This window comes from Cyanistes caeruleus, chromosome 1 (assembly GCF_971803275.1).
Source record: "Cyanistes caeruleus chromosome 1, bCyaCae1.hap1.1, whole genome shotgun sequence".
Classification (NCBI taxonomy): domain Eukaryota; kingdom Metazoa; phylum Chordata; class Aves; order Passeriformes; family Paridae; genus Cyanistes; species Cyanistes caeruleus.
Window position 1 is genome coordinate 99,431,363 of NC_141701.1, and position 25,797 is coordinate 99,457,159.

Consider the following 25,797-nt stretch of genomic DNA (forward strand, 5'->3'; position numbering starts at 1 on the left):
GTGTGGTGCCTCATCTCAGGGACCAAAATAACCATTCCCACTCTTGCCATAAACACCTTTCCTAGAAGCTCATGGCATCCAGTCAGACTTTTTTTTTTCTGGTAAGAGAATATTTGCAGATATTGTTAATGCTAATCTGCCTGGTAGATTGACAGCTGTGAAGTTGCAAGGTAGCATGTCCCCCAACATGGTAGGGAAGCAAGAGACAAGAAGTGTAGGTTGAAAAGATCAGAGAGGAAAAGTGAAATATTTTCAGTTTGCTCCGTGAGAACATTTAGCATTCATTAATCCAGTCCATGAAATTTACATTTTTTTATTTTTACTGTTTGCTTTCACTGGAAGAGAGTGCAAAGTAGGCAAATAGTTTCAAAGTGTGTGGTCTTTATGGTTTATATGTATTGCTCAGAACTACTACTGACCAAACTTCTTGGTCTTGTTCCCATTTGTTACAGCAATTAAATATTAAGTTGTTATGAAAGGATTGTGCTGTACCCTTGAAAGAAAAAAGAATGCGACTCCTCCGTGGTTCTGTGGCACAGCTGATGTTTTATTCAAACTAATGTGCAAAGGTAGAGAGATTACGTGCGAAGTTTATTCCATCTGGAAGGAATTTAATGATTCTGGATCTGAAGCAAAACTGAGAATCTCCTACACTGTAGTTCATTAGGTTGGTTTGGAGAGAGAAAAATCAGCATATACTGTAGATACATTTGTTTGGAAGGACAAGGGAGCCTGTACAGGTCAGTCAAATCCTGAATACCTCACCTTCTAAATTGTAGCCTTTAATCTGCATTATGATTAGATAATGCATGTCCTTAATTGACCCTTACATTGAATTGAATATTGCACTGGAAAACTTCAAAATCTAATTGAAGACAAATTATGTAGGAAAACTCTGTGGTTCCAAGACTGCAAGAGACCAGCTCTTCTGTTTGACCACACCCATTAATACCAGGGAAGTACTTCAAGCTTGTAAACGAAGACCTGTGTATGGTCTCTTAGTGTCTCATTGATTCTGTATATGAGAAAATGGAGGAGAGAGGAAGGAGCGACACTTGAAAGGCAATCTCTTAAAAAATTGTTAATGACATATTTCAAAGCTTTGTTTGAGAATGCTGGCTTGGCTTTTCCTGGTGTTATGTTTAAGACTTCATAAGAAGGTGTCTTTGTTCTGTACTGATCCCAGCTGGTGTCAAAGTTTCGTTCAGCCTCCACATGAAGCTGCTTGCTCCTCTGTCAGCCCTGGGAGGGAGCCCAGAGTGTTCTGCCCTAATGCTATCAGAGAGAGCTGCCTGTTGTGCTGACAAAGATGTAACTTGCAGAAATACTGTGTCTTTATACAAGGATACCATCATTCCAAAATCTCAAGCAAGCTGATTGATGATGCCAGTTGAAGCAAAAGAATCATGCAAAAATTTAAGTCCCTTTAAATCTTGCTCCAGAAGTCACCAATACATGTCTGTCCCAAAACCTTCAACTGTTCCCCTCATGATTCATTGTTGAATGCTTTTAGGGATGCTACTATTCAAGTTTATGAATCAAAAGGTAGCACTGTCCTGAAAGATATTTCAATTCCAAGCATATCTAACATCAGGTATTCCCACTTTTAAGTATCTCTACATATCCTAATTGTTATTCACACTGGAACATGAGATAAGAAAACTCATAAATATGAGTAGTACATAATTTTTACCATATCTGATGTAGTTAGTACAAATTTTCTGCCAAGGGGAGATCTGAAAACTTTCAAATATTTCAACCATTGACAGCCATTATCAATAAACAGGCCAATACAGTACCTGGCAATGAAAAAATAATCACTTTTTCAGATAATTAACATCTCCTTTTAACCTCTCCTAAATATGGAAGAATCCTACAATTTGAAAAACCCAATGCTTTGTTTCTGTTGGTCTTTCTGAGTATTGTTTGGCCTCCAAAATCTATGGAATTTACACACTGGAGAAGAGTGGTTGATACACCATCCACCAAGATGTATTTACCACCAAGAAGGTGGTTGTGCTGCCATTCAGAGGGACTGTGACAGGCTGGAGAGTCAGGCCATCAAGAACCTAATGGAATTCAACAAAGGGAAGTATCAAGTTCTGCACATGATAGGAAATAATCCCATGCATCAGTACAGACTGAGGCTGACCTGCTGAAAAGCAGCTTTGCACAAAAAGGCCTGGAGCTCTTGGTGAGAAGAAAATGGAACATGAGCCAGCAGTGTGTCCCTGTGACAAAGAGATCATTGTGGTCTACATTAGGAGGAAAATTGTCAGCAGCTCAAAAGAGGTGATCCTTCCCTCTGCTCAGCACCACTGAGGATGAATAACCACTTAATCCAGTTACGGGTCCACAACGGGGTCTAATTCTGGGGTTTTGGGACAAGGACATGCTCATACTGAATCAGGTCCAGTGAAGGGCCAAGAAAATAATTAAGGGCTTGAAGCATCTTTCATATGAAGAGAGGTTTGGGGCTTTTAAGCATAAAGAGTCAGAGAGAAGGCTCAAGGAGATCTTACAGATGTGAATAAATGCCTGATGAAGGGGAGTAAACCATTACTATACACAACTGCAAATGTTCTAGTTGTTTTGATTTCTGTGGTTTGGATTCAAATACGAAAACTGACCTGGACTTCTGATCATTTTATTGGAATTGCCATTTCCTTTGACTGGTCTCTTATATTTAAAAGATTTTTTAGTGGAATCAACATGCAAATTGAAACACATGCAAGAATATTTGTGTATGATTGATGATTGCCATAGAACATATAGACTTAAAATTCATAAAGCAGGCAATAAAAAAATAAAAATAATGGTTTTTCATTAATGCCTTCAAAGCTGGTAAATTTTGAAAGGCTATTGACTTACAGCAGTAGAAAAAAAGGCTCTTTTGGCCTCATTATCTTAAGTCTTTGCTTGCTCTGGTAATAACTGAGGTTAAGTTTGGCCTGCATCTTTATTGTGTAGCCTATGTAACATATTTGGATTTGGAGAACACTTGTAAACCACATAAAACATCCCTGAAGGTGGATAGAAATTATATGCCATGTGTTTAGGGAGATTGAAGTATTTTAATATGCAAAGTATCTCAGGTATATAGTATGTTCTAGGATCAAAGCTGGAAAAGTGCTGACTCTTAATAAGGTCCTGTAAGATCCATTTGACAATGTCAGGGGGTGATGCATGCACACTGAACCTTGAGATGTGCCTTTGAGCATGCATGTGTTGATGTCATGTACTAGATATTCAATGGTACTTTACAGATTATTTTCTTGGAAACCCTCAAGTTTCTTCACCACACTGAAAAAACAATACCTTTATGATCACAGTCTTTCTCTGCCTTTTCCATGAATAAGATGCCAAATAATTGCTTGGTATTTTTTTCTTGTCTTCAGCAAATGATGTGCTGTTGTTCAGGATACCTCATGGGAGTAGCAGGTTAACTCATGATTGTACTCTGAAGAATTTTATAAGAAGGCCTCATTCTTCAGGAAAAAAAGGGAAGGGAAAAAGGACTTTTGCCTTGTGTGTGTAGTGCCCTTTATTGCACTAATGTGAAATAATTTGATGTGATGGACAGCAGTTTATCAAAACAAAATCTCATTAAAATCTGTCTGCACTTTGCCCTTACTCTCCTTTGTATAATAAGATTCTGAAGCTTTCTGTCACCAGACAGTAACCTGTGGTAACCTGTAGTGTGTGTACATTTTTGGTTGATGAATAAAACCATTGTTACCCTTAAATGTTGGCATCAATATTGTGCTAGTAACATTTGGAAGTTTCTGCTTTATCAGCAGCAGTGACTGGCAAATAATCAGCTGTTTTGTAATGGGAAGCTTAAAATAGCAGCTGAAGACATTTGAGTTAAGCTTCATGGAAAAAGACACTGCTGCATTTATTATGATACCATTTTTGTTGTGTAAGGATGACATGATTGTTATTTTAGCTTTTTAGACACACAGTGCAATTAAGAATAATCAGTTTTCCCACACATTCCACAAAGCAACTGAAGCACACATGCTAATAACCAGGCCCTTAAATTTAGAGTGACTTCCGCTGCTGCATGGGCAGCCAGTGGGTACAGATGCATGTCTCACAGTGGTATGCAGCTATTGTGTGATTGCATTCTTCTTACAGAGATGTATGTCTCAACAGAAGTTGCTGATAAATAATAAACTCTCTAAGATATGCCCATATTACCAATATAAATACATTTTGGAGTGCTGAGGAGGAGGATCTGTACATATGACATATACTGTAGGCTTTGTAAGCTGTAGCAGGCATCCAGACTAGAAGTTTCAAAGAATGTACAGAAGAATTCTGATTTGTGTTTACATGAAGTAGTAAGTGCTTGCACCAATAAAAATTATACTGTGTTATATATGCACACTGATATGTACAGTGTTTGACCTGTAATTTGTGTGACTTGCATGAGGCTGGTTTTGGAACTATGAACGTCAGCAAAGACAAATCAAGATTTGAGCAGGGTATTCAGAAAAGAGATTTTTCCTGTAACTAAAGGTGGTAAGTTTATACTGACAGTTTGAATTCATAGTTATTCCCACTAAAGGTCATTTACTGGAAGGGAGAGTCTTACATATTTGTTTACGAGGGTCTGCCATTATTTTTTTAGACAATATTTTTAATATTTAAAAATTTCATTTTTAAATGAACAGATTTAGCTAAAAAATGTTTATGTGTTCACATACAAATCTTTTTTTGTATTCTTTTCTCCAATCTTTTTTCTGTGCTTTCTGTTCTTCTCAGTGTGAGTATGTAGTACCTTTATATAATGTATGTTACTAAACTTTTCTGTACTGGGGCCAAGTCTTTCTTGCATGCTTGGGACTAATTGTTTGCAGAGTTTTATCTTTGCTTGCTATCTTAGACTGAACTACTTAATTAAATGTGTGAAAAATAAATTGCTAAACCTTATAATTGGAAAATACTATTTATCATGAAATGAAAGAGCAAACAGGTGATATTTTAACTATGATGTACAGTTACCTGCATTTTAGAGGACTGATTGTCCACATACAATTTTAAAATTGTGACTATACCAGATGGTAAAAAAGTCTTAGTGAACGTATTTGTGTCTATATGAAAGATTGCAAGTTGAGATAGCATAACACTCTTTGTGAAGAAGAATAAGCCACAGTGGCACGAGAAGAATTTTAACCATTAAAGTGTTTCCATTTCAGGACTTATATTTGTGTGTTATTTTACCAAAATTTATTGTGAAAATTCACACCTTTAAATGAGGACATTATAGCTCATTAAAAACAAAAACCAAGAAAAAGAAAAGTTTCTAGGAATGGAAGATGAGTTTTGCTCTCTGCAAGAAAGGGTTGCAAGACTTTGCCACCATTAGTGCACCTGCCTGTGCTGGCCTCTTACACTGAAGTCAAATTAATGGTGAAATAATTTTTCCCAAATGTTTGCCAAAATTGGGCTGGTATTATTTATGACTGAAACTGCAGTTATACACCTTTGTATAAGGGAGAGGTGTGGAGGAAAGAGGAATTGCATTATCCAATTTTAGAAGATGCCCTAACACAATGGTAAAAATTGAGGATGTTGCCAATTACAGATTTTCCTTTTTCCCGTGAAAATTTGAGTGGGATGGTTTAGATTGAAATGAAAGCTGTTATGTCCTACCCAGTTCAATGTTGTGTTCACCAATAGATGTGCCCCTAGGGCAAATGTAATGAAATCAAAAGTAAAAATTACGTCTTTAAAAGTTGGAAAAGAAGTCCCATTTCCTCCATGAGATCTATCTTGAGACCTCTGAACAAGGAGATAGCCTTATCTCCAGGCAAAGAGCTGTAAAGATGCAAAGTCTACCCCTTTCATTCCTGTGAGAGTTCCTAATTTGCAGTTGCTATTTGGCAATTACTTTTTTGGTGTGTTTGGTCAGGATCTGTGCAGGATCAGTGCAGCTGTCTGCTCTGAGTTGGGCTAAGAGTGAAGCTGAATAAATTCCTCCTGGCAAGTAAACATTATTATGGTAATCCTTCTCAGTCCTGTGAGTATGGGACACATCAAGTTTCAGGGTTGGTCATGACACATTTTTAGCAAATAAAATATCAACCAAGATAACTTTAGAAAAAAAATTCAAAAAGGGCCTCATCCATCTCTGCGGATGGATGACTTTGAGCCACCTTTATAGAGCAAGAAATTTGGTATGAATGGAAATGTTTAAGGAAGTAATTTGAACATTATTTACAAAGTTTCATTTCAAAGGTGTGCTAATATTTTATAGTCTAGCTAGAGCTTATCACCTGTCTTTGCTCTTCCAGGCATTTAAGACCAAGGATGGCTACATCGTGGTGGGAGCTGGAAATGATCATCAGTTTGTCACTGTGTGCAAGGTGTGTTAGGCAAGAGTACAGAAACGTGTAATAGTTTCCATTAAGATGCTGATTCTTATTTATTTATTTGTTTGTTTTTAAAATGGAAATAAGTGGTGAGTATAAATTCTAACCCTGAAGATCTGGCTGATCATCTAAGGGGAGGAGGGTCTGTGTTTTGGTCCTCAATTCAGAACACACCCGTTGTAAAACCTGTAGACACTGAGCCTCTTTTGAAGTCTGTGCACATCTGATCAACTAAAACAAAATAAAAATAAAAAATGAGACACCTAACAACCTTCCAGTTTTGGAATGGTGAATGTCACATAAAACACACTGGTGCTGTTTTCAGGAAGAAATGTGACACTATTTCTCCATAAAATACATGGTAAAGAATTAACAAGGTACCCAGGCACATTGTCCTTTCGAGCACTTACCATGTGCTGATCTGTGCTCACTGAGAAACTTGTGGACTTCTTAGAGAAGAAATGCTACAGGGCTCTGGGCTGATTTTGGAGTGGTGTAGAGATATGACATTGAAGAACAGTTGTTCTAAAAAAAAATCATTCTAAATAAAATGTATCCATTCCAACTATTCCAATCCAAGTATTCCAAATAAAAGACTCCAGTAACGTAAGATGGGAAAAGAGAATTTTTGCGTATAGCATTAGACATTTTTTAAAATTACAATTTTAGCTATTTTGACCATTGTGTTATTTCTCTAGGAACCTGGATCTTTTACATAAATTAATGACCCTCAGGAAACTGAGCATTATTTTTCTCCATTTGTTCATGTCAGGTATTTCACATTTCTGTGGAAGTTCTCCACTAATAACTGGAATATGTAGTATGAAGACAGTGCTGTTTTGATTCTCTTTTAGTACAATTTGGGGTATGTATCCCCACCTCACTGTGTGGAGGGGTTTTGTTTTCACTTACTTGAATTAGTTCTTAACCTCTTCAAAATTTGCTCAGTGGGTTTTGTTCATAAAGGTGTCTGAGCACTACAGTGGTCATTAATATGAATGAAGACTAACAGCTGAATAAGTGTCTACCTGCCACAACTCTGTTTTATTAAAGACTCATTATCTCATAAAGGAAATCTTTCCAGAGTGTCCCAGGACATAGCTGTGAATGTCTTCCTGGTTCTTTATCATCTAAAGTGAAGAATTATGTAGCAGGTGCTTGTCATCCTGCCATCCTTGAGTAAGACAGAGCTGAAGATCCATCACAGTAGGTTCTGACATCTTGATATGAGCAAGCAGGCACTAAATCTTTAGACCATGCACTTTACCTGATTTTAAGGTGCAGCTGAAAGAATTATGGTGTGCCTTGTTACTATATATTTTCTCTGTCATCATTAAGGAAAGAATGGAACAGAAGATGAAGCAAGATTTTAATAGTTTGTGTTCCCTCAGAATGCATAGGATAAAAATTAAGTGAGATGAATATTAGCCCTGGTCTGCAGGCTGATTTTTCTTTTTTTTTTCAATCCTTATAAATGTGTTCTGGCGTTCCTACAATTGAAAGTAAGAAGTACAGAGCATGGAAAAATGATGACTGCTTACATTTCAAAGGGATTAAAAAAGCAGAAAAAATAGTTCAAGTTTTGAGTAATTGTTAGATTTTTCTATACACCAGTTATCATATCTTTTTCTAAAAAGAATGCTTTTTACCCTTATCAGGATATTGTAGGTGTAGATTTGGGCTGTTACATTGCCCAGAAATGAAATGATGAGGAAGTCAGTGGAATGCTGGAATGAATACCCATTAGAGATATACTCTGTGCTAAGTCAAAGGTGATTTGGAACTTAAAACACTGTGAAGCGGGGAAGCCAATAAAAGAAATGAACTTTATTACAGGAAGGCCCACAACACACTAGTGAACTTTAGTAAATACAGAGACAACTAATTCAAACATTGGAATTGCTATTAGAGAGTCTTTCTGAGCTGAGTTGGTGCTGAAAGCACAGGCTGTATGGAAGCTGTTGCCCTGAAGACACATACTCTAGAGATGTAACAGCTGGCTCAAGCTGTAAACAATTGCAAACATTCTGTTTCAACTGTATCTCTTCAGGCAAGCAGAAAGAAAAATCTGGAATAATTCACTGTGATATTTTCAAAATCAATGACAACTAACCGTAGCTTGTTTGAGGACTTGGATAATTGCAGAAAAACTTTGTAACAGTGCTGGATGACATGCATTCATTCATTGTGGTCAAGTGTTACAAAAGCACATCCTGACCTGTGGCTGATTTGGTCTGATTAGGAATACAGAGTGAGAGTCTTCAGAAGGCTGAAGTTTTGTGTACAGCAAGGGGGAGTACAAACAGATATGCTAGTGTTGCAGGACAAAACAGAGAGCATAAGCTCAGAGTGTGCATGTGGAGCTTGAACAAGGCCTCAAATAGAGAACACCATTTTCATTCCAAATGTTCACAGTCAAATAAAGAAAATAACATTGGCAACATGATGCAGAAAGATGAATGGTACATTAATGAATAACTTCTCAAGTGTGCATTTGTTAGTCACAAAAAAATTGAGAAGAACATATATATAGAAATGCAGCTTTACACCAGATGGACATTAAGTTAAAGCTGAAATCAGTAACATTAATTAAAACAGTAGAGTGAGCAACTCCATATGATCATTTTTCATATAACTCATCAAATGGAACCACAGCTTTCTGATTAATTTCTCGTTCTTTTCAAGATCACATAAGTGTTCACTATCATTTACTTTGAACATCCTTGCAGGATTTTTTTTTTTCCTAAAGCAGTGATTTGTAACTCCAAAATAGCAGTATTAAAAGAAAGAAATAATTTTAAGGAGTACCAATAGTATTGATAAAGTTCCAGATAGACAAATTTAGCTATTTTCTAATGCTAAATTATAATATGTTGTGATTTCCATAAACTAGATTATATAAATGCAGAAGGAAAAGAAAATATGCTGTAAATTAAGTGTAGATGGAAGATGCTAAACTGATGTTTTATGTCACCTTGCAGATAAAAATCTGCAGAAGAGTTTTGTAACATCACCATTTTTCTAGCATAACTTAGAGATACCTTATTTCCATGCTTAGTTTTCTCACTCTAGGTAAAAATCATGTCAAAGATGACTACCTGTTTTTAATATCTCTTAATATCTGTTGAAAGAATATCTGTTTTGCTAATGGTTTTATGTCATCAACAGCTATTCACTTGTAAAGGAAGCTGTGTCCTTATTCACTCCAGCAAAGTCAGGAGTCATTAAATGACTGTGGCCTTGATCTAAATCAGTGTCAGAGGAATTAGTAGAATGTTATGTTTGAAGCAGAGAAATATCAGAGAGACTGGCACCAAATTACATGTGGCAGTACACAGGCATATGGATTGAAGGAGTGACTGGACATGTCACTCCTATCATAAAACATAAATTTATTGATGATTGCTAAATATGTAGAAAACACCTTTGACTCAGAAATGTCCTAATCAAGAGAGGACTGGTGTTTGGATGAATCTTAAGGAAGTGTTGTATATACTGGCCCTGTTCTTAAACTCTTTCTAAGCCCCAGACAAGAGGCAGAGATACAATGATGGGCTATAGGAACTTCAGGTTTGAGGCACTGTATTTTTTGTAAGCCATCTTAGAAATGGCCCTATAAAAAATGTAGCATGTTTAGAATGATTATAAGGCTCATCATAAGAAAAACTGAGCTTTAGAGTGTGCTAGTAAGTGAAAATACATGAAGGATATGTGACAGTTTCTTTCTTTATGTGATTCTATGCTGCTTTTCTCTGTAGCTGATGTAATTGGTGTATTTTTAGAAATCACATTTAATTATGTTTATTTATTCTATAGAAAGTCATTGTGGCACAAATAGGTAAATTATATTGATTTTCCACGTAGCTGTTTTTTCTAATGAATGCCTGTACAAAATTCTAAGACTCATTCTGCATATTTAATTCCCTTTATAAAATAGTACACATTGTCTTCACATGTTGTTTAAAGTTCTAATGTGGCAGGTTGAAGTTACACATTGAAGATATATTTCTCCTTTCTTAGAGGCTATAGCACCACTTTTCTTTATTAATTCTTTTGGAGAAAATAATAAAGAAGACCAATGGTGTTTCAATAGAAAAATACTTTTTTTTCTTTTATTTTTTTTTCCTTTTTGACAGAGAGTACTGAAGTGGAAATAAATAATCTTAGACATATCTTTTCTCTGTCTAGCATATGAAGTATGGACATATTTCTTATTCTGTGATATATAAGTTAGTGCAGGATAATCCTACAGATCTATCCACCCCCATGTTAATAACTAATTTTTTTAGCAATTCTATGGTAAGAATTTCTCATGGCTAATTCTGAAAGCTGTCAGCTAAGATTTGGATCTTCAGACTGATTTCTCTATTTTTCCTTTACGTGTTATGTAACATTAACCAGGAGGCTTTTTACAAAAAAGAGTAATAATTAATTTTTGATTTCTTTATATGAAATGATTGATGATAAATTGTGATAATTGGAAGTCAGTGTTTTTTTAAAAATCAGTAATTATTTGACTACATATATATATGTCTATATGTCTAGATATCTATCTATATCTATATATATCTCTTGTCAAGCACACTTCTTACTTACTTTTATTTTTACTTAGATCCTGAATTTGCCTGAAGTTAGTAAAGATTCCAGATACAAAACTAATACACTCAGAGTCCAGAACAGAAAAGAACTCATTGATATATTGTCAAAACGGTAAGTTAATTAAAAGGGAAGAATCTACATTTAATCTGTTAATGCCAATAGTACAAACAAATAGTACAAAAAAAACCTCATCAAGTGATGATGATGACAAACCCTCTTTTGAGATACTCTAGTTTTTATAATAAGTATTGCAAAAGGTTACTGATGTTAAATAGTCTGTCTTTTGCACACGGACTACAATGTGAATTAAAGAAGCCTGACCACAGATTAAAGTTTTCAGAAACCATTTTAACTTCTTGTTAACATTAACTTGAATTTTAGTGAAACCACTGCTTCCTGCTTTCCTGGATGACTGCAGCACCTGGAAAAAATGCTTGGAGCACCATTTGCTTTTGCTGTGGGATTTTAAACTTTTCAATGAGTGTTTCTGTATCCAGGGGAGTTCCACTCGCTGCTACTCCCTTACTGCTGATTCTGTATTGTGGTACTCTGTGCCACAAATTCTCCCTGGGCCATTCCTTTTGAAACCAAAAGGATATGTGTTTAGTTTTCTGTTTGGGAATCATCCTATGAAATAATTAAATTTTTTGAAAGAGAAAATTAAAAAAAACCCTTTTTTTGGGAGACTAAAATATCTTAGTTACCTTCCTCATTGTGTTTGAGAAGGCCTTATATCTCTGGAGTCCTCTTCTGTTTAATGGAGAGGATGATAAATTTATGTAATGAAAGCAAAATTGAATCTGTGTAAACCTTCCCAAAGGTGGCTTCAGCAGCATCTCATACTTGTGGGGATGAGCAGAAGAGGTGGTTATTCAAGAAAAGTCATACTCTCATGCTGTCGCTTGGCCAGTATTAGTCTTTGTCACCAAATGCGTAACAGTCATCACTGAGGCAATTTTACTGGGGGGTTTAGAAGTATGAAGTCAGATGTCTCCCCTTTTCATTACATCCAAGATGAAGAGTTTCACTAGCACATCCACACCCCCCGCTCTCAACCCCACACGTTTTGGATACTGAGAACCAGAATCATGAGTCATTAAAGAGTGTAAAGAGTTATTTTACCTCTTCTGGTTGCATTTGTACTTTTGTCTCTGTCTTACCTGTCCATTTTTAGATGTCCTACCCCTGTAGGGTAGGACATTTTCATTTTTGATGAAAAAATGAGGTACCAGGTGATATTGCATTTTGGAATAATTATGGTGCAACTGTCCTTGATTAAGTTATAGAACTCTTCTTTCACCTGCCTATAACAAATGGATTGTGATAGCACAGATGAGGCCACTCTTGCTATAAGTTTTGAGCCCCTGAAAGGCCATAATTTATCCTATAACTTTTGACCTAGTTTTGAGCTCTTACATTCTTGATGCATAGTTTTAATTTCAAAGTTGGTTCATGTTGACTTATTACTTGGACTGCATTTAGTATGGCATTTGTCTGATGTTCTCTGGTACCTTGAGAGAAGACTCTTTTTCCATCCATAGATCAATTACTTGGCAGCTCATTGCTTCTGGTTAATTTTGGATGTTGTAATTTTTTTCCTATGGGCAATGTCTGAACAAGAAGATAAAGTTCAAGCAACAGCTGTTCTTTGAATTTCCAGAATTACAATATGTTTTTATATCTGTAGCTATTAGTTAATCAAATTACATTATTGCTCTTCTAATTACTGCTTTATGTCTCTTCTTTTTTCCTCAGAGTTTGCGTTCTGTTTTATTATTATAATTTAGGCTGAATTTCTGCATATTATGTGCAAGTATGTAAATGTATACACACTTTTGGAGTAGACATTTCTGAAGTATTCTGTTATGTCATATTATTGTGAGTTCATCTGGCAATCAGTTATAACAGATATAACAAACACTTTCAATATTCTAATAGAAGTTGAATGTGTTTCCACACACATTCCATGGTAACTTTGCCTTAATTCACTAATGTACAGTTTTTTGTAAAATTATATGCAGTTTATTTTTGAAGTTACTTAGAGAATTAAATGAATAGTTTCTCAGTGCTGAAAAATGTCAACCCTTGAGAAATGAAGGGAAATGACAAAATAGTAATGATAGAATTTCACTGAAAAATACCTTAATTTACTCACTGATTGCTTGATAGTGTTACAGCTTCCAGCACATGGAAAATATAACCCTAAGGTGCATTACTTGGACAAAAACACCTGCAGACCCTTCCATTCACTCACTGAATGTGCACTGCTGTCCACCTTAAAATGAATTTGTGGAGATATGAGCTGGAGCAGCTCACAAGAATTATTCTTGGACACAGATTTTCTCAGCCTAGGAAATGAAGTACAGTTGTGTGAAGTACAGTAGTTTTGTTAAGAGGAGACACTCCTTTTTTCCCCAAACTCTCCTGCTGCCATTTTCAGTTTATACACCCTTCTTGTTCCACTAAGTCATTGGCATTTAAGCAGTATATATGGCAGATGCTTGTTACTCTGCAATTGCTTACATATAGCACTGCTGTTGTACAGTAGATATAAGCATATATTTTTTTCAAGCCTTCGAAGCTGTTATATTCCTAATAAACCAAGGTTCCACCAGAGCCTAGAGCAGGTTTCCACTGAGCTATCTACCTTGTCCTTTTACCCTTATCCTTTTTGAACTGTTTCTGGAACTAAGTGTCACATTTTCTTTTCAATTTTTTCTTACTTTTCGAAATGAACTACCTGCAATTATTTTCTAGGTTCTGAGCATTCAGCAAGTGCAAAAAGAAGGATTCTTTACTTCCTTCTCTTAAGGAGGAGGGTTTGCCCAGCTTTGTATAGGAATAGGTGTTGTTCAGACCTACTCACAGGGTCAATAACTCCCTGAAGTCTTGAGTGTTTAATTCACTTCATGTGTGGAGCTGAAATTTTTGAAAGCATCTGAACTCTGAACACCAAGGAGACATTTGATGGCTTTCATTTGCTAGAGTAAAAAATGGACCAACTGAGACTCTTTGGTCACAGTTTTATTCTAGATGTGTGCACAAAAGAAACATTAGGACAGTTGGTCAATGCTAAGGAATGCTGGGGTTTTTAAAGTAAAAGGCTCTATTTTGGGAATTCTTGACTCAAGTGACCTCTAATTTAGACCAATAATTCTACTCACTACCTGTGTAACCATGCCAGATTTCAAGGCAGCTAGATGGCCATGGGGATTATGCAGCTCTTAGGAGAAACTGACCTTTAAACAGAAGACTTTTCAAAAGGGTGTGAAATGTGTTCGAAGTGTTCATCGAAGTCAGATATACTGAACTGAGTGAGAATACAAGATGGGGATGGATATGGTTTCAGATGTATATATAACTTGGAACAAAAGCTCTGATAGGTGTGAATTGCTCCATTCAGTTCAGGAAGAATTTTCTCATCCTCTTTCTTCTTTGACAGAAATGAAGAGTGAAGCATGCCTGTCCTGAACTCTTCAATCCAGCTTGCTCTCTGTACATCTCAATTCCCTCTGTAGGGCACAAATGAAAGGTAGTGAGGGAGAGAAAATGAGGAAGGATAAGTTCACATATCCACAGAGAATGTCAGATCTCAATAAAAGTGACAGGAAGGTAAACCGCTGTGGAGTGGTACGCTGCTTCTAAGAGAGCCTGCTTTCACGCTGAAGCAAGAGGAGGGATTACAGAAAACAGTTCCATCTTGAGACATGGAGTGTCTTTCAGTTCCATAGTCTATGGACAAATGAGTAAAATGCTGCAAAAAGTAAAAACCTTCATGGGATATTCACAGGGAATAAGGATATAGTCCTGTGGGGAATTTTGAACTTATTGTTCTACTGGTGGTGTTGTCCCTTTCCCGTCTCTGGTCCTCTTCCTTCTATGCTATTTTCTGTCCCCATCATCTTCCTCCACTTCCTACAGGCCCTCTTCCCCCTCTTCATCTTATTTCCTCTTTCTCCTCCTACTGCTGACATTTGCACATCTACTCCTCAGTTAAAAAAAAAAAAAAAGAAAAAAAAAGAAAATAAAAATTTGATACCTTCTCTATCTTCCTCTCTATTTAGGTTACATTCTCCCGAAATGACAAGAAAGCAGAGCTCTGACCAAAGCAGATTGCCTCTGTCTTCCTTTCTGGTGTATGTGCCAAGAGTCAATTTAAAATGACCCTACCTGGGTGGAGGTCAGGTTCAATGGCTACCACTGAGGCCCCTGAGACTCACAGCTCATGTGAGAACTGACAGACTACAGAGCACTCTGTTTTTTAAGTTTCCAGTGGAAATCTCTGGTTTCTGAGTTAGATGAACATCTAACTCACAAACAAAATAACCAAATTTTAATTGTTGCTCTTTTCCCCCTCTGCATCTCTTCCACTTTTGCTTCCACTAGAACACAATAGATTAATAGATTAATATTAATAATAATTAGTAGAACACAATGCAGATTATTTTGCATGTGTATATATATGTCAAGACACACATATATATAGTGCACATGAAATTTGAGATGCATCAGTGCAAAAGCTAGTATAATACCAGTTTTAAAAGAAGCTGCTTTGAGAACAGGGGCTTGTTGACCTTCTTTTTTAAATTACTCCAGAATTTGAATATTAATCCTACCATGCACCTCAGTAATGTAGACAGATTTTAAGACAGGGCATCTAAATGTGTGCTCCAAGGTACTTTGGGAAATTAACCTGTAAATGGAACAGAGTGTGTGGGGGTGTGTGAATGTAGGTGGAAAGTGAGTCGCAGACATGCCCTCAGCCTTTAAATTGAAGCAGTTTCACATAAAGAAGAACACATAAATTCAGCATGATTAGTGCTCCTGCAGCTCTAACTAAATTATTGTAGACTCAGAAGTGTTAGGGCTGGAAATGATTCAGAGTGGAACTTCTATTCCTAGCACTTATATTTTAAAGCCTTATTCTTGACTGTACGCTACAGCTGCATGCTGCGTATATAAGTGTGAGGGGAAAAGGAATGAACAGGAAGGAAACACAGAGGAACTTGATCCTCACTTAATAAAGTCATTGCTAAATGGTTTCCACCTAGTAACAGAAGAGGAGGGCACCTAAAAGGGAAGGAGTATTGTAAGATGTTTAATTTTCCTGACGAGAAGCATTGTTAAATTCACACTTGTTGAGACACACCCAGACTTTGTAAATCTCCTTCCCTATCCCCACCATTTCCTTTTCTAAACCAAGAGACTTGCTGGCTGAAGTCACTGTTGATAACATTACAGGAATGAGCGTCTGGTTGTTTACAGCTTCAGCAAGAGACAGGTGTTTGAAGTTTGAAAGACAATTGACTTCAGTGTGGCATAGCTGGTAAGGTTTACTTTCCCCAGTCACCTACCTCACCATCAATCCAAAGAGGATTGAGCTGTGTAGATATGAGTTACCAGGTTGCCACATTTTGCTTTAAAATACTTCATATTAAATTATTGTTTTGTGTTGGCTTCTGGGTATACAAATGAGAGAGATCCAAAATGTCTCAAGCATCTGATTTTTGAACTGGGTAAGCTAATGTGTATTTTCTGTGTTCTTTTCTTACCATTTAATAAGCTTGGAAGATTTTCTTATCTGTGTGAAGTTCAAGATCCTTTCTGAAAAGAAACTTGCCGTTGCTTTTCTGATGACTTACATTTCTAAGATAAGGCTGCTGAAATCAAGGATTTTAAATGAACTTTTTGACCTGACCCTCATTAGCTTTTTAGTCCCCTTGCGTTAAAAGAAAACCAGCCACAAAATCAATGCAACCTTTCATCCTTCTCAATATACTTTTATTGATGTGTGTATACCTAGCTGATTTTCAGTTGATTTGCACTTCTTTTGTCATAACTATAAAAGTTATGGTCCTTTTTCGTACTTGAGTAAAACAGAGGAAGGTTGGAGAAAAGTAGTTTATTTCTAATGTGTACAGCTTAACATTATCTGACTATAAAAAGAACTAGTTCTTCTACATGCTGGATTAACTACTCAGTGGCCATAAGAAATATATTTTACAAGATATATGTGCTTCCCTCTGCCTGGTATACCACTCCTTAAAAATCATACCTGATTTTAAAGCACCACACAAATCTTGATAGAGGAACGAGAAAGTCCATTAATCTCTGGCACGAATTTTGTGCATAAAGGTGAAGGTTTATTTATGTAATATTTATAGCATGCAGAAATATAGAATAATTTTTCATATATATAAATTGGATTTGTGGTACCTGCAAATCTCCAGATGGTATTTTATGTAGCTACCACTTATAATCTACAGTATGTGACATCTTTTAAAGTAGTTGAAATATCTCTCAGCAAAACCTGTCAGTACAATCATGTTGATCCCAAATATTTTAATATTTTGTCCATTGTGGTTTTCCCAGTGATCCACTAGTAACAGGAGAGTAGACACTAACAGAGATATTTACAGACTATGAAGTAAATACTGTAATATTCACTTTGAAAACACTAATTCTCTATTCACTGTACACTAAAGGATAATGATCAGTTCTTTGAATTTTCCAAACAAATATTTTCTAGGACTTTTGTTTTGTATAGTGTCTTCCATAGATGCTACTGTAAGAAACTGTACCAACTCTCTTACTCATTTAACTACAATTAAAGAGGTGTTTGGTAGTGAAGAGAGAAAATACTGTAGGTATTTGGGAGTGAAGAGATTGTTGATAGTACAAAATGAAACAAAAACCATGATGCAGATTTGGGTTATGCTAGAAAACACAGGAATGCTATTGTGGACTTTAGCAAGAACAGAAGAACTTTTTGTGACTGACCACACATAAAAGGCTCTTACTAATCCTAGAAGTTGCTGTTCCATCTGTATTTGGTAGCTGTCCAAAAAAATTTCTCTAAATTAATTGCCATTAGTTTTCTGTAGAAAAGAGCAGTATTTTTCTTCAGTAGTTCTTCTAAACTTACTTTATGTAGAATTGGATGGTTTCATCCGTTAGAGAAACATGGTTACCCTTCCACATGAGACGTAGCAAGGATTGAAGGTTTCCTAGGAAACATAGAAAATGGAATACACACAAAGTGGATTCATTCAAGCTTTTTAAATTTTTGTTTCATTGAAAGACAGAATATTGCTAAAAAAAAAAGAAACAAATTAACAATTATCAGGATGAGAAACTTAGAAACACACCCAAGAACTATTAAAATACATGAACTCATTAAAACCATTTCCTCTAGCTTGCACAAGCAGACATTCTTTTTATGTTTTATAGGTAAAGATTCATTTCTTACTTTCTTTTTTATTTTAATTAAAATTTGTTAGAAAGCAGAAGGGAATGCAGATCATGCTTTTTAAGAAGCACTACTTCATTTGTAGTTTATGTAAGAAAACAAGGTGTAAAACTTTTTTTGTTTTATACTTAATTTTTTGCCTTTTGGAGGTTTTTTCTTATATTGTGCTGTAATGTTTTTTGATAAATTTGCTGAGTGTACAGTTTAAATTTAGATGATTTCATTTAATGATGCCTGCTAGATTTACTAATTGAAGAAAAATATATTTAGTTGGATTTCTTCCAATTTCAATTATTTCAGCTTATGCCATGCTTTCTATTCTTAAGACATTTTAAAGCATGAAATGCATTTAATGTTAAATGTTCCAGAATTTGATGCCTCATTTCAATACTGCAACTTCAGTACCTTCGTGAGTGCTGTGTAATTCAGTGCAGAGGAGGCTTAGAGTATTGCTTAAAATGCAAATTAGTCATCATGGAGACTTTGACCTCTTCAGGAAGTAAACCTCAGTTCAGGCTTTGCAGTAGATGTCCTAGGAATGGGTTTGTTCCTCCTTGGGGTACATATCCTTCCTTTCTCACAGATGCTTTCAGAAAGCATCTTTCAGAAAGCATCTTTCTGAAAGATCACAGATCTTTCAGAAAGAGCCTGAATTTGAGCTTCATACCACAAAGTAGTACAGTAAAAAGAAAATCCTTTTTAACTTCTAAAATACTGGTAGTGATTGCAGAAAGCTAAGTTACAGGTTTAAAATAATTCTGCAAATAAATCACAGATAATTTAGAGGGCATTTATGTGATTATATATATATGTAGCAGATGGAAAATTTTACAGGAAAAGGGACTCATCTGACAATATATGAAGCTGTAGTGTGAACAGTGTTGAGCCCTCCTGCAGTCACTGAGTATCTCTGAGGTAAAGATCCTCTTGCAAGTGTCATGTTTAAGAGTTTGGATGATCTACAGTCTTGGATTCTTTTTCTTTCCTACTAGCTCAGGTTTGGAAGATGGACCATTGTTTAGCCTAGTATGTTTCCATCACAGTGATTTTATTTATGTGTGTGTATATAATGTCAATAATTTCTTCTCCTTAACTGAAAAATATACAAAGCAGAATATTTTTTAAAAAGAACGAAAAAGCATACACATTTTAAAATGTGTTAAGAGAAAAAGGATTTGCCAGATCTTCTAAATTCCTGCTGACAGAACTTTCATTTTCAGAAGAGAATGTTGATCTTCTACTTGGAAGTTTTTACTGAGGGTCTTCTCTTGTTATTTTGGAGTGCTGAGCATATTGTTAATGGATACTTAGCAACCTAAACATCAGGCCTTCACTTTAAGTAAAGGTTATGGTATTTATTTGTGTAAGTATTATCACAATTTGTATTTGTTGAGGGAATAATACATACAGGTTAGTAAAAAAAAAAAAAAAATTGAAGTTTGTACAGCTGACATGAGAGGTAAAAATTAACATTTTTTATCCATGCCTTATCTTTTATCAGATTCTTGAAACAGTATTTCTCCCTTAATGATGTACAGCAGATGTTTCAATATATAAAACATAGTTGAATGAGCAAAATAGTTGCATGCTGTTGCTCTCAAAATCAGAATACTAGACCTTTATTGGCAGTGGTGATGTTCTGTTTTGGTTTTAAACAGTTTGCTTAACAATATGCTCTCAACAGCCTGCCTCTAACACAAATAAAGGAAGCTATTTTACATCAGAGTTAAATACAGAGTTTCAGTTTCAAGAGGAAATGCTGTGCGTGTCCCTTGAGGATAATAGACAATCTCTTTTTTTTCTACAAAATTGTGTTATTGGGTTTTTTCCTGTTACATAGGGCAGAAAAACCTAAGCATAATCTGAAATTGTAGAAATTAATATAGAATCACAGAAATTTTGCTAAACATATACAAAGGTTCTGCAATGTACGTATACAACTCCACAATATATTGAGTCACTCACAATGGTGTAACTAAAGAAGAAAATTATTCTTTATCTTGAATATCTTGAAAATTATTCAGATTTACCACAACTTTGGGAAGTAGCCTACTGGTTATAGAGATATGAATTATAGATACTCCCATTGAAAAGACTTAATTTTCAGGCTATCCTTTAAATGCAAAAGTTTTGGGTTTTTTAGGAAGATATTTATAAACTTTTTTTTCTTAAAGAGAAGTGCAGGAACATAACATAGCAGGACTTATTCATTACTAACAGTTCAACTGAATATGATACATACATTGAGAATTGCAATAATTGTCTTCGGCACCATGGTTATGAAGTTGAGTCCAAGATTCCTCTTGCAGCTGTCCTATCCTGTTAAAAGTGAGATAGTAGAATCTGAAGTGTCAAAAAGTAGTAGCTGAAAAAAGTTTTCCATTTACAACAAGAGATTTATTGGGTCATGAAATATGAAGCATCTCTGTTGCTAGCAGAGAACAGCATAGTTTTATATAAACAGTATGTGTAACTGAAGGGAAAAAGATTTGCATGTGAATCTTATTTGCATTGTGCAGTGGTATGAGCCCCAAACCTTAATAGTAGAGGGCTAAGAATAACAAGAATATACGGATTATGAGAATTGTTGTTGAGGGAACAACAACAGGGAAATAAAAATTGTATTTTAGACTAAAATTGCGGTTTCTTAATAGCTGCAGACACTGAGGAAGGAAGGTTATCTGCTTCTATAGAGTTACTTTTTCCACCAGTTTCCTGCAATGTACCTGGTTCTAGGTTTGGCTGCAACAGAGCACTAAATTGGGTAGACCTTGGATGGCTTCAACAGCAGCACTGTCTTTATGGCTGATTACATCTTTACCCTGAAATCTCTTTAATATTCAATGAAGTACATTACATATCATTAGACTGTGCAGTATTCTTTTATCTGTTTTATTTAGAAGCTATGCTGTGTTGTGCTTCATTTCTTCATGAGTCCTGCTTCATTTTATAATACATTTGTGCATTTAAGGCCTTTTATTTTGATTTATTTATTTATTTTTTATTGCTTACATTTCTTCCAGAATTGTTTGTTGACTTCAGGAATAAGACTTCTATCTCTGAGGAAGGGCCATCCATATTTTGTGCTAAAAGTAAAGCTGAATGTTACTGACATTGTTCCAAATTACTCTTGAACAGCAAACTGGTAGCTATATAATACCAGTAATTGAGTGTCCCTTTTAAAGGTTTCTATTAATTTCATTTCCATCAAGTCTTTAAATCTCATCTAATTTCTTTTCAGTGTTGGGTATATCATGAAATCAATCTTTGATTTCTAATAAGCTGGTAGGCTTCTGTGGTATTTATCTTCCTGAAATTTAAAATACTATCTCTAAGTAAGTTCACCTTTTATTTGGAATCCCAGATAGCTGCAGAAAATACCATCTCTCAGTGACTGGTATTGTTTCAATGGTGTGTTTTCTTCATGTACGCAACTTTAGTAGGCAGATGAGGAAAGAAAATCTGTCTAACAAAACAGGGAAATAGAGTGGTGTTACCAGATATAAAACTGAATGCTTAGAAAGAAATAAAATGAGTTTTTGCATGTGATACAGAGACATGGAGCAATGTGTTCCCCAGCATACAGGCACTGTTTATATATGCTGAACTGGGTGTCCTTAGGATAGGTTGTATGACCATACAACAAATAAATATGTGATCAGTCTTGTTATCTGATCTAAAAATGTGGTTTTCAATCCTGATGTATGTTTTTGATGATACTTTACATCAGCTTTTAATGACCCAGTATTGTATGGTACTTGCACTGTATCTTTTTGTTGTTAAGTATGTACATAATGGAAAACAAATGTGAAGTACATTAGTATAATTAAGGAAGGGAGGAAACCCATTGATCGTTATTTGAAACTGATGGTAAATTTAGCTTTGCATCATTCCTGCATTGCTTCAGATGATCAGATAGAAATGGAAGGCATTTCAGAGATACTTCTTCCCCTATGCCTTTGGGTTTGGCATTTCTGAAGAACATAGGTAGTACATTTTTGTTATTTTATTCCCTGACTGGGAAAAAAATCAGTGAAGGAGCATGGAAGCAGTGAGAGAGGAAGGAGACATGCTATACATTCCTTAGAATCTGAAAGTATGGTGTTGAAACCACATTCATTCTTATTTGCTCTTAGGTTTTCAGAAAAAGCGACGACTGAGTGGTTGCAGCTCTTTGAAGGGAGCGGGGTTCCATATGGCCCAATCAACAACATGCAGCAAGTGTTCTCAGATCCTCAGGTTGGTCCTCTCCAAGTCTCTTCCATACATCATTACACATCTTCTGCAAATGCTGAGTAATGATTGCTCCTCCTGCCACCCAGACCTGATTTTGGCTACCTTAAAATGGGACTTGAGAGGTTTTTGATGGATTGAGTTTCAGCCAATAGTATGTCATATTAAGAAATAAAGACAGATCTTTAAATGAATTATATGCTTGGGAACTCAGATTTTGCCACAACAAATTAAACCATAGGTATTCCATGTCTCACATAGAGAGTCTGTATTTCAAAACTGCCTGATAAAACTGCGAAAGAAATCATGATATAGTATATAATTGCGTTTTATCACATAAATAGGCAGAGAAGCACCTTTTTTGAGACCCCAAAAGAACTAATTTTCTGTATGGACTATGGATAACCAAAATAAAATCTGTTTGAAAAAATGGGCAACATTTTGATTGGAAAAAGAAAAATTAAGCACAAAATCCATATAAAGAAAGAATCTTAATCTTTTATTTGCCTGATTTCAGTAGTTGAAAACAGTTCACCTATGTATCTATTTTAAATGTTAAATATTATACTGGATTACACCTGTGTTTAATTAGAAACAATAGTTTTATATTTTAGTATCTGTAGAGTTATTTTCTCTTCATATTCCCTGATGCCTCCCCTGCTTTTTTACTCTCTGTCTTAGGATGGGTTAAAGGGCCCAAGATAAACTGAATTATACTGTCTTGAGTATTGTAACTGACTATTTTATGACTTTTCTAGTGTGTGATGACTCTCCTCTAAGCTGATTTTTACCAAAGAGAATAGCAAGAAGAAATGATTTCTTATTGACTCATTTGGTTTATTCTGATTTTGTACATGTCTGTTGTCAGAAGTGTTTGTTGTGACTGTGATTGTTCCATTGGGAAAATAAGAGCAGGCAAAGCAATCCCTGTCATGAAAGAATATGTTTATAATAAATATTTGTTATAAATATTATTATATTTTAGTCATGAAATAATATTTGTTAGGTGACTGTGGGGAAAGAATCTTTTCTTTATTGAATAAATACACTCTTTCTCCTTAGAATGATGTAGTATCGTGCTGTAGTGCATGCATGGGCCAAATTTTTCACTTCATAACTTTCACAAGGATTAAAGTTGAGCTTTGAAGAACATACAGCAAGAGTATTTTACTCAGACTTGGCTCTACTTGGGGCAACATTGGAAAAATATTCTGTGCTTTTTTTTGATGCTGTGAATTTTAAGAAGTTGAGTCTACTCTGAAAGAGACTGTTTTTAAAACATTATATGTCATGGACTGTTACCTCCCGAATTGGAAAGAGGTTATCTTGGCGACCTTGGTCTTGTTAGAATTTGCCTAAATAACATTTTTCGCATATGTATTATTATAATTATATATATTATATTTTTATGTATATGGCAGGTTATTGCTTAACATAGTTAGCTAACCTATAAAAGGTATCATGGTGATTTGCAGTTAGATATGGCATGGTTTTTTGAAATATTTTCCTGTAAAGGGGCATACTAATCTCTTCCTCATGAAACTGCTTTAAAGCCTTCTTTTCTACACCCTTCTTTAAAATACATGGCACCTGGACATTGCTATTGGAAATTTAATGCCAATATTTGTGCATAGCTGTATGTTATACCTTTATTTCATTTCTGAAAGAGCATTTTCTCACAGGTATTTTCAGTTTGAAGGAAGCAGGTAAAAAAAAGGCTGACTGGGGAAGATGTTTAGCACCTGAGAGACTCCAATCTAGGTATCCTCTGCACTATGAAATCCCAGGTATAATAGGAGAAAACCAGCATCCATCAACAAGAACATAGTCTAATCACAGCAAGATTTTTCACAGAATCATAAAATATTATGAATTGGAAAGGACCTTTGCAAGGTCATCTACTCCAACAGCCCTGCAATCTGCAGGGGTATCTTCAACTAGATCAGGTTGATCAGAAACCCTATCCAGCCCGATCTTGAGTATTTTAAGGGATGGGGCATTTACCACCTATCTGGGCAACCTGTTCCAGTGTTTTCCCACCATCATTGCAAAAAAACTTGAATATAGCTAATTTATATTGACCTTTTTTCAGTTTAGAATCATTAACCCTTGTCCTATCACTACAGGTCCCACTAAAAATTCTTTAGGTCCCCTTTTAAGTACTGGAAGGCCACAAAAGGGACTCCCCAGAGCCTTCTGTTTTCCAGGATGAACATTCCTAGTTCTTCTAGCTTTTCTTCACTGCAGAAGTGCTCCATCCAGCCCTCTGATCAACTTCACTGCACTCTGGACTCCTCCAACTTTCTTCTTCCTATATTGTGGACCCCAGAGCTGGACACAATACTCTAGATGGGATCTTATGAGAGCAGAGTGGAAGGGGAGGATCTCTTTCTTGAGAGGCTGGTCACACTTCCTTTGATGCAGCCTGGGACATATTTTGCTTTCTGGAATGCAAGCAAACATTTCTGGCTCATGTCCAGCCTCTCATCCACCAACTCCCTGTGTTTGTTCTTGGCAGGGCTGCTCTCAATCTTCTCATGCCCCAGCCAGTATTGATCCTGAGGGTTGCTTTGACTCAGGTGTAGAACTTTGGACTTGGCTTTGTTGAACTTTGTGATGTTCCCATGGGCCCATTTCTCAAGCACATGTGAGATGTGCGCTGGATGACATCCCGTCCTCTAGATGTGTCAGCTGCACCACTCAGCTTGGTGTCATCTGCAAACTTCCTGGGGGTGCCCTTGATCCCTTTGTCTGTCATTGATGAAGAAATTAAATAGCTCTGGACCCAGTAAGTGCCCCTGAGGGACACCACTTGTCACCAATGTCATGTCTTACTGAGACATTGACTCATACCCTCTGGATGTGACTATCCAACCAATTCTTTATCCACCTACTCATCAATCCACCCATTTTCTTATGTGTAAACCCAAACCCAGATTTTCACCCAAACTTTGTAATAATTCTTCCCAGTGCTCCCATTATAATGTGGTTTTCTCATACTCAATTCAGATCAGAAATTGCAGTTCTAAGAAAGAACTCAACTTATCGCTCAACTTGCATATGATAACCATGCATACTGATACTGTATGACATGTCAAACTCTTTAATTTTGCATAACACTGTTTGACCATAGCACAGTTATCTGCTTCTCATTGCCATTTGTTTTCAACCATTGTGAAGAGTCCATAAAAACGTCAAACCCTGTACAGTTCAATTCAGCCCAATTCTTATCTAATTCTAATAGATAATACACAGGCTTTGCTAATATCTTCAATTTTGTATGTTACCATCATGATTGTATCTAAATGTTTTATTTACTTCATTTATCGTCATTAT

At 35.8% G+C, this 25,797-nt stretch overlaps 1 protein-coding gene across 8 annotated transcripts in view; it reads left to right on the top strand.

The window, feature by feature from the left end:
- Positions 1-25,797, top strand: part of SUGCT (succinyl-CoA:glutarate-CoA transferase) — a 315,620-nt gene that overhangs the window by 111,385 nt on the left and 178,438 nt on the right. For all 8 annotated transcript variants that reach the window (XM_086844708.1, XM_086844682.1, XM_086844700.1 and 5 more), the window contains 3 exons: positions 6,303-6,374; positions 10,993-11,090; positions 22,365-22,467. In XM_086844708.1, the coding sequence (XP_086700834.1) occupies positions 6,303-6,374; positions 10,993-11,090; positions 22,365-22,467 (273 nt within the window). The remainder of the gene's footprint in view (positions 1-6,302; positions 6,375-10,992; positions 11,091-22,364; positions 22,468-25,797) is intronic.